Here is a 17,825-nt window from a genome sequence, read left to right on the forward strand (position 1 = left end):
AAACTGTATCTTTCATTCAGTAGAAAAAAACTGCCTTCCCGACGCAGCTCGTCTTTCTCTGCGTCAACTCTGTGCAGCAACCGTTCCGGCAGAGTTAGCAGAGCACATTCAACATAATGAACCGCAACAGACTTGTGAATGAATGACTACTATAATAGCGCTGCTACTGGCTGTGTGGGCATATGAACATCAACCTAGTTCATCTGTAATAATATGGACACAGTTTGTTGCAAACACGGACGTTTGTGCTGCATATAGAAATAATAGATGCCACTGCTCTGTATAACAGTGTATTGCAGTTATAATTCAAGATTTTAACAATTCAGTTACACTACAGGTTACATTAAAGTATTTCAGAAAGAAAAAATATGTCAACGAGATTTGTTTTGGGCATTTAGTTTTATATCAGAAACGTCACACTTAATGAGTCATGGATATAATTAGCATAAGTAAAGTTGAATTATTATTTATAATTATAAGCATGTTTATTAAAAAAGTGTTGTAATAAAATTATTACCTTTTGACGTTAAGGATAATTCAGATTTAAACCTTTGAATGTAAACCCCCGTCTAGAATATCAATTGTATGATCTTTAAAGAAAAATAACCTGGAACCTTGTCTCAAGCCCAGAAATACATAACCTCATAACCTCTTCACCAGGCTTTGTTTTAAACTATGTTTTTATTTTATCCAGACACAGGAAAACTATGGATCATAGGCTCATGATGCAACATAAAATCAAGCTCTTACAGGGTTAAACCGGTCGCCTTAGCAAATCAACCAACACAAACAAACTTGTAACTTTATTTTGAATATTTCGTAGCTTATTTTTCCTCTATTCACTTAAAATGATAAATCATTCAAATATCAGACAAAGTATAATATAAATAAAGTATATCAATTGAATAGGTTCCGCAAATCATTGAATCATCTGGCGCTTCCGTTCTGTGATACAACAATGTTACGTCATACACAGAGACACGCCCCTCACCCCGCCAGGGGGTGTTTCCCACCTGCGTGAGAGTTCTCACTTTACCGGCTAAATTTGTCAACAGATATCACTCAAGTTCCTCGTGGGATGTATAAAGAACTTGGGATCTACTAGAGAGGAAGACAAATCGCGCAAAATATATACTTTTTATTTAGACTAATTTAGAGCTATTGTAGGTTATTGACCGAATATACATTGTGTTAAAATGCTACGTGCGTCAAGCGCTGGTATTTTGCTCATAAGAAATGCTGGAAAATGGGAGAGAGTCGCGGGATGTTGCGGCAGAACACAGACACCTGTTCGGCTGCTGCACACGAGCGCGTCACCTGGTCAGCATCCGCGACATCAGCACCTGACAACAGACATAGACTCAGCAACGAACAGGTAATTCCCTACAGATTACTTTGCCTTATCATTGTGTTTTTGCTTTTGATCTTAAAGAGTGACTGCCCATTGCCTGCATTTAATATTTAAACAGTGGTCATTTTGATTATAAAGTTGAAATTATAAAAGAAATGTTGTGTTGTTGCGTTTTTTTAGAACTAAGAGGGGGGTTGCTGGGTTGGAGGACATGTTGTTCTACACCATCACCCAGGGAGAAGAGAAAATCTCTGTGGCACATTTTCTAGCTGTGAGTAGCACAAATTAAGTCACATTGCTGATGACAACTATACAGTATGTGTGTGATATGTGCAGTGACTTTACACACAAAGAGAATAAAATGTAATAGTTAATATCATTTAATATAGGGCATGGCAGGCTACATATTATCTATGATTCAATGCATTTAAAGTTACAGTAGGCTATCTGAACTTTTTGTCCCTTTCAAGTATGACTGCTATGAGGTATTTTTAGAGTTACTAAGTAACAGTCATAAAAATGTTGGGTATTGTATAATGTTGTTACTATAAATAGGCATCAGGTTTGGGTCATGTGGTTGAACCAAGCAAGAGCTACATTCAAACAGCCCCTATTAAATATATCCATGACTAAACATACATGGTCCAAGTTTGGATATTTGAGTTTATATTATATAGAGTAATAAATAAAAAAAACAAAAACACCCGTAAATATTAACCTCTTTATTTCTACACATAGCCCTGCATAGAGAAACCATAAATTTACATTTGCCCCTTCTCTCTCCTTGTGTGTTTGTGTGTGTGTGTTTGTTTCAGTGCACATGGCTCCTTGAAATAGAAACAACTTCACAACCTCTTACTTAAACGTCTGCTATATATCCATGATGTTTTTTTGCTATATATGATGGTCATCCCACCAATAAATCCATATCAAACAGCTTTGTGCATAACTGAAATGTAACAGCTATATATTAATGACTGATGATTTTTTATAGGCCCTCAGAAGCACAGGGCTGCTCACCTCGGACCCCCGTTTGAGAGACTGCATGCGACAGATTCACCAAGCAATCCAAGATTCAGTTGGAAACGCAATGATGGACCAGGAACTGTTCAGAAGGTGAGTTGGAAATTCACTAAGCAATGTAATTATATATACAGTACATGAGTTTATTGATAGTTAAAAAATGAAAATTCTGTCATCATTTTATCACCCTCTTGTCATTTCAAACAATGAAATGGCTTACTTAACAGCGGTACCCATTGAATTGCATTGGTTTTAGAAGTTAAAATGGAACAATAGAAGTTAAAAGCTACCGCCGTTGTTTGGTTACCAACACTCTTCTTATGTGGAGAAGAAAGTAAGCCATACTGTTTTGAAATAACAAGAGGGTGAGAAAATTTCTGATCTGATGTGTCAGAATGTTGGCACACGCGGGGTAAACAGGAGCCCAATGTTCCTGAAAGACTGAAAATACTACCATTTCATAAGCGCCGGAATACTGTGCACACACACACACAAATCATACTGGCATACAAAAATAATTTACCCCACTCTCCGTCCTCCAACAGTATTAGAAAAGCAGCTGTCACATTTGTTTTTGCATGTGAGTGTGTGCGTGCCTTCTGGTGGAGCATGTGCGGAGCACCTGAGACTTGTTTAGCAGTGACGCAATATTTGCTTGTCGTCTTAGTCGCAGTTTATCTCTGTATCAAACCACATCAGCAGTGTTAATGAACGTGGATCAAGTATCCATGGTTGTGAAACTCTCTTAAACACATTACACATCACAGGTGGCGGTTTAGTCACAGTTGTTTGACACAAGCATTTGTGTGTTTGTAGATGTGTTAGCAGTAATATTGTCCTGCTGACTCAAGCCTTCCAAAGAAAGTTCATCATTCCAGATTTCGAGGCCTTTTCATCCCTCATCAACCACCTGTATCATAACACACAAGCTCAGGATGGAGGAAAAGTGAGTTATATATTACTTCTCTGTTTAATCACCTTTATATTCACATTTATTCACAACCTCTTCTGTGTTTGGGCAGGTAGCCAACTACATCCCTCAGCTGGCAAAGTTCAGCCCTGATCTGTGGGGAGTTTCTCTGTGTACAGTAGATGGTCAGAGGTAAAATCTTCAAACACTCTTTATTCACATGTATGTGATGAGAACAAAATCCAGGATAATCTTCAGATAAACAAGTCACAACTGACACAAACTATTTCTCTTACTAGATTTCTTTGACTATCTGCTGTTTTTCTCTTTTCTCTTTTCATTTCTGTAGACATTCTATAGGTGACACAAATATGCCGTTCTGTCTCCAGTCCTGTGTGAAACCTCTGGAGTACGCACTGGCTGTGCATGAGTCCGGCACTGAACAAGTGCACAGATATGTGGGAAAAGAACCTAGCGGCCTTAAATTCAACAAACTCTATTTAGATGAAGAGGGTGAGAAACACTTTTTCCTGTGATTCAATGATACAGCCACATAAGTGTACCTGTAAACATTCAGGTGACCTACAGGTATTATAGAAATTTTCCATTTTTAAAATAAATGTTAATTCTCATATATTTACACAGCTTTTAAACTAAGGGCATAAGGTAAATAAGAGATATGATCAATAAACTTTGTGTTCCACACTCTTAAAAATAAAGGTGCTTAAAAGGTTCTTCAAAGCCATGCCAGAGAACAATTCAAAGGTTCTTTACGGAACCATATCTTTCTTACCTTTTTATAATCTGAAGAACCTTTTATGCCACAAAGAACCTTTTATGAAACAGAAAGGTTCTTCATGGTAGTTTCTAAACAAAAAATTCTATGGCATCATGAAGCACCTTTATTTTTGAAAATGTACTGTAACCAAGTTAGAATGAGAGAATGAAAATTAATTGTAGAAATCTCATCTAAGAATTTTATCATCTCTGGGAAATATTATATCTGCAAAAGTTATGGAATCCTTTTGTTATGGAAGGACTTTTTCAGCACCTTTAATGTTTTTGTACACTGTTTTTGATATTTTCAGACAAACCCCATAATCCCATGGTGAATGCGGGGGCCATTGTAATAAGTTCACTGATAAACGTAAGAGTTAAATTGTTCATACATTTGTTGTCGTTAGTTTAGTTTGTTTGTCAATAAAACTTTAATATACTGATCAATTTGCGTGTTGCCGACTGAAGTAGAAACTAAGATAATTGTTTTTGGGCTCTTTTCTCTTGACGGGTTAAAATAGATAAAAATGTGTCTTTGTGATGATGTGGTTATTGTGTTGTGAAAAAGAATGTCGGTGGGAGGGGTGGCCATATGGGGAATAACATAATATGATCTACAGTTGCTCAGGAGGTGTGTCCAAACAACCAATCAGAAAGTACGCAGAGAGACACAACCCTTTACAGTCAAATTGGATAAACTTTTTCATAATAATTTCTGGTTTTAGTAACAAAAGTAAAAACAAATTATGTTTTTTTTACATAAAAAGTACATAAAAAATTTAGATAATTTGATGAACTAATAGATCTATAATGTGACCGCATTTCAATTAAACCTAAATGTTGTAACTTTCATTGTACAGTTCAAGTTCAAAAGGTTGTCATCTGATCTGTTAAGGTTATTACCGAACATGTTGTGAATCAAAGACAAGCACTTTTTAAGATGGAAGACATTTCACAGCCATGATCGCATTGCACTGACCTTTCCTGGTAGACCCTGCCACCTGCCTTTAACAACTAGTCATCTTTACATCATATTTTTAGGACACATAAAACCCAACATGTGCAGCAATTTGTCTGCATTGCCAAATTGCAGAAACTATTAGTTCACATTCAATCTTTTCACTTAATGATACATTTTACACTTTACTTTGGCCCTTAAAGAGTAAATGTAATACATACACTACCTGCCAATAGTTGGAAACACCAACTTAATGTTGTCCTCATTATTACTAATTTTCATATTTCTTATTTACAATTGGCAAATGTTTTTTATTCAAAGCAACATTTTATGCCTTTAAGGTATACATTTTATGCGTTCGAACTCGTGACTTTGGTCTACCAGTTAAGCTGCAGTTCACATGCATTAAAAATGTCTAAGATCACACCACGTCTAACCCACTACTTGTACACACTGCCCTCTTGTGTCAGACTGTAAACTGTTTGTAAATGTATAAAGGGATTAATCCCAAAACAAACTAGTTGGCAAAATGTGAAGATTTGCAGTGTATATATATTATGCATGTTGTACATTTTATTTTGTTTATTTTTATTACAGCCTGGTTCTAACAAGGCAGAGAAGTTTGACTTTGTAAGTAAATTGCACCATCTCTGCAATATCTTTAACATCTGCTGTTAGTTTGTTATTAATATTAATTTATCTTTCAGATGATGGATTATCTGAATAGAATGTCTGGCAGAGAATATGTTGGGTTCAGTAATGCCACGTGAGTTTTTGACATTACAACAAATCAATGAATGTTCTGGTTTGATGTTGTATTATTAGTATATGATTCATAATAACTTTTTATTTTTATTTTTAAGTTTCCAGTCAGAGAAAGAAACTGGTGATAGGAACTATGCAATTGGCTATTATCTCAATGAGAAAAAAGTATGTTTTTATATTCTTTCTTCACTGTATAAGCATACTGAAATTTATTTTTGCAGGTCATGATATTGTCAATCATGTTCCTTGCTTCTGTCCTGCAGTGTTTCCCTAGAGGAGTTGACATGAGGGCAGCCCTCGATTTCTACTTTCAGGTAAATCAATTGGCTATTTGCTTCATTGTTGTAGTTCAATAGATTAGAAAGATTAGTAGTGCTTGGTTTTATTGTTCATACAGAGTTAGGAAACAATTTATCTTGCATTGTTTGAGCTTTGTGCACAAATGTTTTTTTTACTACTATTTTTATAAAAACAACTGAGATTTATGCCTGATCCAAAATAAATGTCAGGATAAATCCCCCACACATTGATCAGAACACCCAATAACTGAATCACCCAGCACATTTACATTTATGCTAAGGCTTTTAAAACCAATATCTTCATCTTTATATGTCTCTGTTTCTTCCTTTAATTTACAGCTATGTTCTATCGAGGTTACGTGTGAATCCGGCAGCGTCATTGCAGCCACGTTAGCTAATGGGGGGATTTGTCCAATCACAGGCGAGCATGTGCTCAGTGCAGAGGCCGTACGAAACACTCTCAGTCTCATGCACTCTTGCGGCATGTATGACTTCTCCGGCCAGTTTGCCTTTCACGTAAGTCCAAAAACATTTTCATGCTGTGCAGATATGTCATTTCTAGTGTTTTAAAGATTAGGCAAAAAACGAATTTACTTGCTGTCATGTCCGGTCTGTAATACCTTGATAGTGAGTCAATAAAAATTTTTGAGGAACTAACTTTTGCGGCCACTTTCCTCTTAAATGAGAAAATCACAATCCCTACTTTTATTGTATTATGTTTGTGTGTTCCTCAGGTGGGCTTGCCTGCTAAATCTGGGGTGTCTGGTGCCGTGCTGCTTGTGGTTCCTAATATTATGGGGGTGATGTGCTGGTCTCCTCCCATTAACCACGTCGGCAACAGTATCCGAGGAATTCACTTCTGTCAAGTACTTCAAAATCTTTTTTTCTTCTACTGGGTCTCTGTTTGGAACAAAATTCTAGCCTAAATTGATCTACAATGTAAAAAAAGCTTAATGGTTTTCTGAGCACTACTCAGACGAGCATCTTTTTTTTAAAGGAGTTAGTTTCCCTCTTTAACTTCCACAACTATGACAATCTGAGACACTTTACCAAGAAGCTAGACCCTCGCAGACAAACAGGCCACGATAGGGTAAGACCAAATCTAATATTCCATTCACAAAGCGCCAACAAAGAAGAGCTAACAATAGATGTACATTTTTTTATTATGTGTGATATAACAGAACAAGTCAGTGGTGGATCTAATGTTTGCTGCATACAGTGGAGATGTTTCAGCTCTCAGAAGGTAAAAAATATATCAAATCTCTTTCTTATCAAGAACAATGAATCGAGCTGTCTCCATATGTGCAGACATTTCTATCAATAAGGGATTCATTTGTTTTACAGAATCGCTCTGTCTGCGGTCAATTTGGAACTTACTGACTATGACTCCCGCACTGCCCTACATGTAGCTTCAGCAGAAGGTAAGAAAGTCAGAAAACCTTTTTTTGTTTTTTTTCTGACTCGAAGCTGTTAAATTCATAATAATAAATGCTTAAAATCTACATTTTAAAATGCCTCTGAAAGGAAATATGTCTGATTTCAGGACACTTGGATGCTGTCAGGTTTTTAACAGACACTTGCAAAGTCAACCCAAATGCAAAAGACAGGTAAAAGCACCAATCTCCTTTCTGTTCTGTTTTAGTTCTGCCTGTCATTTTGTTAGTAACGCACGTCCAACCATCTTCTCTTCAGATGGGGGAACACACCCCTCGATGATGCTATGCAGTTCGGGCACAATGCCGTGGTCAAGGCACTGCAGGAGTACCAGAGCATTTATACGCACACACTAATACCTGAAGAGCTCACTACAGACACGTGCCCTGAATCCACAATGGATGCCGAAGAACTGAAAAGCATGGAAACTCTGGAAGGTTTAATATGAATGATCATTACCGTGGGAGAACCATTGACTTCAAACTGTAATGAAGCATGTTGTTGTGAGATGCCAATCAGGGGCCCTGGACATTTATGCCAGCCTGTAGAGGAACATACTGTCCAGAGTCAGACATGCATCCAATAATGTAGTACTAGGCTTCGAACCGTCACTTTACTATTGCTTAGTGGTTAGAGCATGGCGCTAGCAACAGCAAGGTCATGGGTTCAATCCCAGGAATTGCACAAAATTACAAAAACCAAAGCTGCTGTACCTTATTATACTATGTAATATCTAACTACAAATGTTTAGAAATTTCTGGTGCATTTCACATGACAGTTTGGTTTATCGGACCAACTTAGAAATGTTTCTGCTTTTGCTTTTTTTACAGAATTATATTTAACATCATAACTGTTGCTTACACTCTAACACTGCACTGTAAAAAAATCCCGTACAAAAACAGATTAACTACTTTATTTATTTGACATTTCCGTTAATGCTAAAATGTAATTTAATAAAAAATGCAAAATATAAAGGTAAGGTAAAACAACTGTAAAAAATATATACTTCATATTAATACAGTATACTATGCCCTATTTTTGCAGGGTTTTTTATAGAGTGTGGTCACTGGTCAAGTCTTTCAAAACTTAACAGCATCTTAGAGGCTTGCTAAATTAAGACAAACCTGTAAACACATAACATGACAATTAAGCTGGTTATGAAATAACCCAACTAGAAAAATTGGGCCACTTGGGCTATTAATATTCTAGAGCAATACATTTTTGAGCAGATATTTGTATATATGTACACTTTTGTAAGATGTTTTAGACATGTTTGTAAACTATTATGTAACTTAAAATGTTTTATTTATGTAGGGCACAAAAGCTTTAACTTAGCCTGCGGAGGATTTGGCAAGAAATAAAAAGTATTTGAGACTTGTTCGTATATGCATTTTATCGATGAATCTAAAACTGGACTTAAGTTAAACGGATAGTTCACCTCAAAAAATTTATTATTTATTCATTCTCTTCAAAACCTGTAAACGACTTTCTTCTGTAGAACACAAAAATAAGAGCGAAATAAGAGATTTTGAGAATTGTCTCAATGGTTTTGTGTTCATTCAGTGAAAGCCAATGTAGCCCCAATGTTGTGGGGTACCACCGTTCTTCAAAATATCTTTTTTTGTGAGTTAATGGAAAGACGTAAATTTAGCGAGAAGAGGAAGTTGAGGTTAGAAACTGTAAATAAAGTTAATGAAATCACAAGTCAAGATTGTCTTTATTCAAAAGCATCTGTCATGTAAGCTGGACCAAACACACTGTACTCAAGCACCAATGGAAAATGAGCAATGACAAGTATTATTATGTGAATATGTAGGTTCATCACTTCACCTGCATGATCACTAATGGCACAACATAAGAATGCTCTCAGCAGCTGGATGGACAGACACTGGGTAAATACGCAGCATAGTAAAGTTAGTTTAGGACGGTAATGAGAAAGGGTCATAAAGGGCTGTGTTCTTAGTCTTTCTATATGGCCCTTACTCCCCCTTCTCTATCCATACACCATCCATGCGTGAACGAGCACACAAGTTACTTAAGCTCTCCTGGTATCTCCATCCCGGAGTGTGTAAGCAACTCTCCATCCCAAAGCCCAAACGCAGGACAGACGGGCGAGCGGAACTGTGTTTTTATAGTATGCACCACTTCAACTTTCTGGGTGTCCACCAGACTGAGACGGCCAGCCTTGTAGTCCAGCAAGAGCCCGACCCGATCGGGTTTCCCCACTAATGGCACAGGGACCTGCTTACCGCTGGTCATGGCAAACCACTTCCTCTGGACATATGCAAACACCCAGGAAGTGGAATCTGTGCCCACGCATTCATCACGTGAGGTCAGCACTTCAGCCACGCCCAGCCGGAACTCATGGGACTTTTTGACCGTGACCTCCCAATAGTGGCAGCCAGAGTCGATGTGTGCATCAGCAAGGACTACGGCCCAGTCACGAAACCGTAGAGGGGTGTCCTGCACAAGGGTGGGATCCACACCGAGAATTCGATAGATCACACCCGTCTCCTTTTTAAAAAGATCCAGACTGCTATGAGCCGTCCGTTCATCAAGCTTAAACTGTAAATCTGTTGAAAGACAAAGCATCTTTAATAATATGTCTTACACAATTCATTGTTAGTACTATGAAACTACCTTTGCTTTGACATGTTAGGCTTCTTCAACAATATCATGATTTTAGTAGCTTTTTATCCTATGCCATTCTTAAAAGTACATTAAAGTATGTCATGTAAAAGGGGTAGTTGACAAATAAACCGCACATGTGTCCTACAGTATAGCAAAATACTAACAATGTAGAATAGATCATTCTAAATACATATACAAGTCATTAAATAATCTTAACAGTTTGCTGTCACACCATAGGACACAGTTAACCTGTCAACTTCCCAAATATCATGATGTATGAATATGGTAATTTAGTATCTAATAGTGCTTTCCAAACAGTGGGCTATAGGGGTATTTTAGGGGAGTGGCTTGAGCACCATCAAAGATGTTAAATATTGTATTACCAATATTGATATGAATTGTCATTCAAAAGATTTATGACTATGTAGCTTTTGCTGCATACTTTGATGTAATTTGCAGTGTTGGTGATTACAAATAAAATGTATTTATAAATATCATACCTTCACCAGAATAGGATACATATATAAGCAGCATATTTAAGCCCATGCAAAAATAGCATAGTAGGCCTATACTATAGTATTTACTATGGTATCATAAAATACTGTAATATATTACAGTATTTTGTAGCATTAAATATAGTAAAGTGATAAGCAGTAGAATATGTTCAAAACGGTGTGTTAGTATTGTATATGTTTAAAAACACTTTATTCATTTTAATTATTCAAAGAAATGGTGTTTACTAAATATATGTTTAAAAAGAGTATGAGGGTATGTCGCTGGTGGCCTTTAACCATCTGTTTGTAAAGGTCTATTCTAATACCAGTACTGTGCCACTGTACTGGAACAGTGTATAAGGTTACCATTGAAGTGGCAACATATCCATTTTTAATCCCACCAAGTATCAAAATTAACTGTGATATATTTAGTATTTTGAAACTAGTATGCCAAAACCATGGCAAAGGTCAGCACGGAAAACCATCAACATATACTGAAGGGTAAAAGGATGACTCTCTCATGTTGAGACATTGAGTCACGTTACACAACGTTCTCGATTGCATGATACAGGTAGCTTGGACTGTCATTCACTTGGGGTTATTATCACAAGATGTTTTCCCTTGTATAACGTTACTTAACTCGTGCAAATCGTCTTCACTCAAACATCTGACTCTATAGAATGTTTACTACCGAGTTCACATATAAATGCCACTTCATTGCCTTTGGTGTAACTCAATAGTTAAATGCTGCACGAAAATGTTATCCATTTCTGTTGACCTCCGAGTTCGTCTGGACTGAGATCTGTGCGGATAACATTGAAAGCATGCGTTTTACTCACTGTTCCTCACACTGGTAGATATATACCATCTCCGGCTTGTGAGGGGTTTTCCACGGCTATAACCGAGTACAGTCCCTAAAGATCGGCCTGTCAAACGGCACAAATGTACCATACCCGAGGACATCGCCATGTTGTCCAACGTGGAGTACGTTTTGATTCCGCCCTGCCCCAACTTCTCGCGCTCACAATTCCTACGCGCTACTGCCCCCTACTGTGAGGAAAACAATTCGCGTGACCCCGCAGACAAGCTTCATATTCAAGCTTCATATTCATTACAAAGATAAGATCTTTAAAATAACGAGATCAAACATTTTATCATTAACACTTTGCCTTGTCTCCAAGACAAAAGATTTCACATGAACCTCTTTAGTTACTAAGAAAAAGTGTAATCCAAATAAAAATAGCTTGAATATTGTTGATTGTAAAAGCTTAGACACAAAAAAAGATCAATATGTCAAAAGCCATCAGCTAATATTATTAATGATCGGCTATAATTCTGATCGGCTCATTACACTTTAAAAAAATAAATCCATTGAATTCAAGCCCCATGTTGTATTTACAACCTTAGTAATAATACAACATATTAATACAATAACAATGATAAAATAAATACATATAAAAACAATAAACATATCTAAATCCTGATTTCATATGTGCCGGAAGATTATAATTTACATTTTTCAAAGGTCAAACATAATCATTAATTAGAACAGTTTCCTATTAAACACTAAAATACTTACAAAATGGTGGCATGAATTTCATCATATGTTCATTCAAAACCCTATACTAGTAGTGACAAAGTCTGCCTTTCATGATACACAGCGAGTGGGTGTATTCTGATTGTGAATCGCAGCATGATATTAGTGAAAAACTAATAGTAGACACTCTGTTTGAAATATAAATAAAAGAAGCAAGCTAAATCAGACTGAAACCAATGTGTCAACCACTACTGAAATGAACCACTTCTGAATGTTTTGTTTGTCAGCAGTTGAACATGAATAAGAACGTCAGCATAAAGAACATGAGAATCCTGTTGAGAAAACTTTCAACTTCAGTTAAAAATAAAGTTAAAATAACATTAAATAAGTGTTGCATACATTTCAAGAGTATTGACTGAGTCTTGATTTGTGTAGTTTATGCATTACGGATTACAAAAAAACTATTGAGATATTTACTTCCTTTTCACACATCAAGAGTTTTCGCCTAAGACAAAATGAAAACATACATTTTTCCTTATGTGTAAGTTTATCTGATCCTAAATCTATCGACAAAAAGAACAACAAAGTCTAAGCTTTATTTGTTAGTCACAGAGTAGTGATCAATTCATTAATGACTATAAAGTTTTAAATCTTAAGAAATATTTTGGAGTGCTGTGGTTTGTAAAAAAAACCTTGATGCTCCCTTGAACTTTAGGTAGTTTAAAAAACTGGTACTTCCTGGGCTTTGCTGTAGTCGAACCAGCTGTGTGGAACCATATTAAATGTAAATCACTGTTTTCCCGTATTTGTGAGTACTCTGTTCCACAGTCAAGTTCCTCCAGAGTTCACAGTGATGTCATAAATGGCACCTCTCAGTAATCCCACATGTCACAGCCAATCACAGTTTATTGCTATCTTCTCCCATCTCCCTTTGTCTATGTAGGTTTCAGAGTTTAAAGAATAAGGCGATACAGGACCCAAAGGCCAAAGGTCAACCAGTGGCTTGTCCAGCTGAGCTGTGTCCATTTCTGAATGGTGTGACTGGCCATACCATCCTGTGGACAAAATATAATTGTAATGACAACTTGCATACTACATGCAAAGAGATTAGAGTGAATAAGGTTTTCGAACCTCAACAGAGTCCATATCATCTGTGCTGGAGCCGAAAATGGAGCCAAGGTATGTTAAGTGTAGCACAGCTAACATGCTAAATGTCCCGTTTATTAAATACACCCACAATGCCTAGAGAGAAGAAAAATATTTGAAAATAAAATTAATTGTCATAATGTCCTAGTCTCTACTAACAATGATGTTATGTCACATTAAAATGTCCATATGTTGTTTTACCATTATGTTTTTTTATTTGAGCAATGTTATTAGAACAACTAACACAGTTCACTTCAAAATGTATGACTTGTTTGTATAAACAAGAGCTTTAATAGCCTCAATGACATGTATGATACCTTTTTGTTTTGATGTTTGCAGTCAGATGGGCATTTCTTGGAGAGGATGCAAGCATTTAAAATGACTGACAATCCTTTCCTAAGCACTGAAACACAGAATAAACAGAAACTGAATGCGAGCACAATCCATCACACGCAAACACCAAAAACATCATGAAAAACAATGAAAAGTGTGTAAAAGTCTCTACGCCTCTTATCATCCCTTGATGAAAGAATGTTTTCCTAAATATGAACTATCAATATAATAAATCATGTAATAAATATTTGAAAATACATAGAATAATACATTGTTAATGTATTCCAATATTTCAATATATTGAATAATCATATTATAATAAAAATATAAGCGCTTGGTTCCAACATATGGAAATGTATAGTTTAATATATTGCATTATATTTTCCAGTATGCTCACATATATTTTTGTTTTGTTAGGGAGCTAAATTTAAATTTTTGAAATGTGATATGTATATACTTACCATGCTCAATGTATGTCATAAAGCCAAGAGTAAATAGTACTGCACAAACATGAAAGCTCAGACCCTGAGAGAACCAAGTAAATTGTTTTAAAGTAATGCACGACAAGGTTTGTCTAAGAATAATGCACTACATTACAGTAAAAATACATTAGGAAGTTTGTAAAGCCAAAGTGCCACTAACATGAAGCAGAGCACTAGCTGTGTATGTCAAGATGATAGCGGAGAAGGATCCATATTTGAGAGACTTCTTAAACACATCTAAAAGAGGAGCATAAATGTGAATTACAAATATATTTGTAAGAAATACAGAAAACACACAAAACATGGGTTGAATAAAGGTAAATGAGACCCTTTTTGGTTCATTTTAGGGTTAAAGTTAAAGAAAAGGGTTAAAGATTTTGCAATCAAGCCCAATAGTGTGACCACTCCTTTACAACAAATATCTAAAAAGCATCCATCAGTTAAGAAAACACACATACAGGTGTTGAGCCAGCGGGACATGGGCAGGTTCCAAGAAGTTACAACCTCCACCATAGACCGTGGAAACTCAACATTCAACGGCTTTGCTATTGTCATGTCCCTGAAACCAGAGAAACAGCACAACAGAAAGAGTGAATAAAAACACAGATACATTAAATGACCATTTCTAACATTGGAGTGTGTATCATTTGTACAAACCACTTAAGGTTGTCTTTCTCCTCTGTGAATCCAGCACCTGACAGTGTGGTTGTTGTCTCACCCAGGTAACTCACAAAGTAATTACTGAAATGGAACGACAGAGTGTTCTCATAGGCCTGTAGCCACCTGGTGAAGAGAAAACATGATGGTTACCAAAGACTATAGTCTGTTCTAACATTGTGACTAGTTAAATCACAAGTTAAGTGCTTGCTTACCTGGTTATGGAGCCTCTGAAAAGCATGAAATATCGACGTAATATTCAATAGAAAACAATATTAAATATGATGTTACGTGTTGCTTCAATCTAGAAAATTTTGCCAACATATAATATATGTAACATTAAGATCCTAATCTTCACAGTCGATGATTATTTATGTGTAATTTTGCCATATTTATTAATTATTGATTAATAATATAAGCAGAATAATACCTTATCTTTCTTCTTTTTTTGCTGGTGGAGTAAAAGGAAAAAATAGATGACTCAAGACAAAAAGGGAAAACCTTAAAAAAATGTAAAGCAGCTAAACAAGCAAAAAGCATTGTTTGTAAAACATATTATCCAATCTATTCAACTCTTGGTTAGTTTTTTAAAAACAACACTATATAAGATTATATTTGCTTTATTGTTTCCTCATTGTTTCTTTGGATAAAAGCATCTGCTAAATGTATCAAATCATAGTTTAATGATTCAAATCTATACTCACTTGCGAAGCAGCTTGTCTCCAAAGACTGGAATGAAATAGGGAAATATATATGGTGCAATACAATTAGAGACGACTAAACAGACTTGACTCGCCACACAGCTGCAGACTGACTTTACAAACCAGGAGAGGCTCTGAAAAAAAGACAGACTAAAGCAAACTCTAAAGAGACTAGAGAAAAACATTTACCCAATTCTGATCTTATACTGACAACTGTTAAAATTGACACTCACAAGTTTTCGACTCTCCACTGCATCCATATAGCTGTTGAAGCTGATCCAGGGCCCAAAGATGACTGTACCCACAAAGTAAATGTAGCCCATGAACTCCACTGGAGAGGGAACTTTCTCCACTATGCCTTTGTCAAGGTCAAAGGCAAGAGAAATTGCCTTCATGGCAACAACCATCTGGGAACCTACGTATCACAGTAATGTCATATCAAACTCAGTTACAATCTATAGTAAAGGTTTATCCAGCATGGTTTAATGATCATTGTTAGGTAACAAAACAGCAAACTCACCTCTCATTTTATGCCAGGTTGTTGTATCCATCATATGCAACTCTCTAAAACAGAAAAAATAATGTATTTTATTTGTATTTCAGATGAGCTTTCAAAAAGAATATTTTTCAGTCTATGAGATGCAACATTTTTTTGTGAAGATGGTGGACAGTTGCAACTATTTTTTGTTTTGGAAAGCATTGCTTGTCTTCATTTTCCCAAGGGATGTTCAACAGCTTTTAATAAAGCTAAAAGATTTGTCACTCAAACCTACACTGTTAAAACCCTAAAAATCTTTCAATCATTTGTTTAGAATCACACTAAATGACTGCCATTACAAATAGCAATTTCTAGTCAGCAAAGTAAATAGTTAGAGATCATCGAGTAGTTAGTGACCATCGAAAATCTTTTTTTAGAGAGATACCGTTCACATAAAGACAAAAATGTGTTCAAAATTGTTTTAAAACATTCAATTCTGAGATTCTTATTGCACACAAATAAACGCAAGTTGACTATTTTCTGCATACACTGCTGTTAAAAAAACACACACACACAAGATGTAACAAGATGTGTTTTTCTACCCTAACAGCAGGTAGATGAGGATAGTGATGGACAGGAATGGACCACGGCTGCTGGAATGACGACACAGGAAGAGAATGAGGTAGCAAAGCAGGCTGAGAAGCACCACCCAAACCATGTGCAGCTCGAAGAACAAGTACAGCACGTAAAATCCACCCACCACCGTACTGAGATGTTTTAAGAAAGGGGGCAAACCTGTTAGAAAAACACAATTTACAAAATCAGTTTCTTCAGCAGCATTACATTTAGCTTTGAATTGTTTTGTAAGTGTAGAATTATTACTATAATCATTAGGCTACATAGTGTGATTTGCATAAATCCTCTTACCCAATCTCCACAACAGCCGACACACTAGGCAGATTAGTAACAGTTGCCATATTTGTTCTAGACCCTGCTGGAGAGTTGGAAGCAAGCATCCTGATCCCAGTTCCTGGAAGAACTCTTTTTTGCTTAGAGCTACCATTGCCCTGTTTTTTAGAAAAAAATATATAATTGTTTTATATGTCAGTAATATATACCGATTAGCCTAACTGAGGATATAAGGTCAGATATTTGATACATATGGACATCATTAACTACTATATGATAAAAACATATCGTCTTGACTTTAAGAAGTTGAGAGTTAGATAGGAGAAAATCTTTGTTGATGTTCGGTGTGATTTTGTATTATAACCAAATGCTTTAAATGTTGGATCGTAAATTGCGCGTCCAGATTATCATACCCCTGCAATATTTTAATAATTTTACACCGCAAAGCAGACGACAAGCATCCAAAAATTCGTGGTCGAAAATAAGAGAATATTAGCTGTGAAATCGTCAAACTGTATTACATCCACAAAATAGACTGCGCTGATCAAAACCTAAAATGCACAAATCGTTATACACCGGGCGAATTATACACGACGCCCCCACGACAGACACCGACGTCCGGCGTGTCTCGGTAAAATGTACGATTTTTATGAACTGTCAAATATTGCTTACCTAATTTTAACCGAAAAGCCTTAAATCTTCTGTCAGATTTTAATCCAAATATGGACAGCTATGTCTAGCTTCCGGCACAATTGGTGCTGATGATGCGCCTGATGTGGCTCATTCCCATTGATGCTATCCGTCATTCAAGTTTACAGTGTCGCAAAGGGAAACCCAACGGCCAATCACCTTTCTAGACTTCTGGAGCTACACCAATCATGGGAGAGAATCAGACTTGAGGGGAGAAGCTCGTCCAATGGTTGACAGCTGTGTTTTGAAG

At 36.3% G+C, this 17,825-nt stretch overlaps 3 protein-coding genes across 4 annotated transcripts; 1 reads left to right on the forward strand and 2 right to left on the reverse strand.

Moving 5' to 3' along the window:
• The first annotated feature begins 991 nt into the window (after nucleotides 1-991).
• gls2a (glutaminase 2a (liver, mitochondrial)) lies at nucleotides 992-9,223 on the forward strand. Its single transcript, XM_079466971.1, has 18 exons — nucleotides 992-1,375; nucleotides 1,532-1,622; nucleotides 2,346-2,467; nucleotides 3,191-3,320; nucleotides 3,397-3,476; nucleotides 3,634-3,797; nucleotides 4,373-4,431; nucleotides 5,617-5,649; nucleotides 5,727-5,785; nucleotides 5,883-5,949; nucleotides 6,048-6,098; nucleotides 6,423-6,599; nucleotides 6,818-6,949; nucleotides 7,081-7,173; nucleotides 7,265-7,326; nucleotides 7,428-7,504; nucleotides 7,627-7,690; nucleotides 7,776-9,223. The coding sequence occupies exons 1-18, from the start codon at nucleotides 1,197-1,199 to the stop codon at nucleotides 7,963-7,965; spliced, it is 1,830 nt and encodes a 609-aa protein (XP_079323097.1). The 5' UTR covers nucleotides 992-1,196; the 3' UTR covers nucleotides 7,966-9,223.
• spryd4 (SPRY domain containing 4) lies at nucleotides 8,415-11,668 on the reverse strand. 2 transcript variants are annotated; one of them, XM_079466972.1, is made up of 2 exons: nucleotides 11,482-11,668; nucleotides 8,415-10,090 (listed from the first exon to the last, which is right to left on the reverse strand). In XM_079466972.1, the coding sequence occupies exons 1-2, from the start codon at nucleotides 11,609-11,611 to the stop codon at nucleotides 9,549-9,551; spliced, it is 672 nt and encodes a 223-aa protein (XP_079323098.1). In that variant the 5' UTR covers nucleotides 11,612-11,668; the 3' UTR covers nucleotides 8,415-9,548. The 2 variants fall into 2 exon arrangements, with proteins under 2 accessions (XP_079323098.1, XP_079323099.1); XM_079466973.1 differs by having other exon boundaries at nucleotides 9,217-10,090; nucleotides 11,596-11,668.
• A 347-nt stretch (nucleotides 11,669-12,015) lies between these two features.
• Nucleotides 12,016-17,704, reverse strand: porcn (porcupine O-acyltransferase). The gene is made up of 14 exons (XM_079467488.1): nucleotides 17,558-17,704; nucleotides 16,904-17,043; nucleotides 16,579-16,771; nucleotides 16,019-16,062; nucleotides 15,732-15,913; nucleotides 15,502-15,632; nucleotides 15,228-15,248; nucleotides 14,798-14,923; nucleotides 14,599-14,699; nucleotides 14,301-14,377; nucleotides 14,120-14,183; nucleotides 13,643-13,728; nucleotides 13,311-13,421; nucleotides 12,016-13,234 (listed from the first exon to the last, which is right to left on the reverse strand). Exons 2-14 carry the CDS (start codon nucleotides 17,037-17,039, stop codon nucleotides 13,133-13,135), a joined length of 1,374 nt encoding a protein of 457 aa, XP_079323614.1. The 5' UTR covers nucleotides 17,040-17,043; nucleotides 17,558-17,704; the 3' UTR covers nucleotides 12,016-13,132.
• Nucleotides 17,705-17,825: the final 121 nt, after the last annotated feature.

Source organism: Barbatula barbatula, assembly GCF_947034865.1.
Source record: "Barbatula barbatula genome assembly, chromosome: 11".
In the NCBI taxonomy this organism is placed as follows: Eukaryota; Metazoa; Chordata; class Actinopteri; order Cypriniformes; family Nemacheilidae; genus Barbatula; species Barbatula barbatula.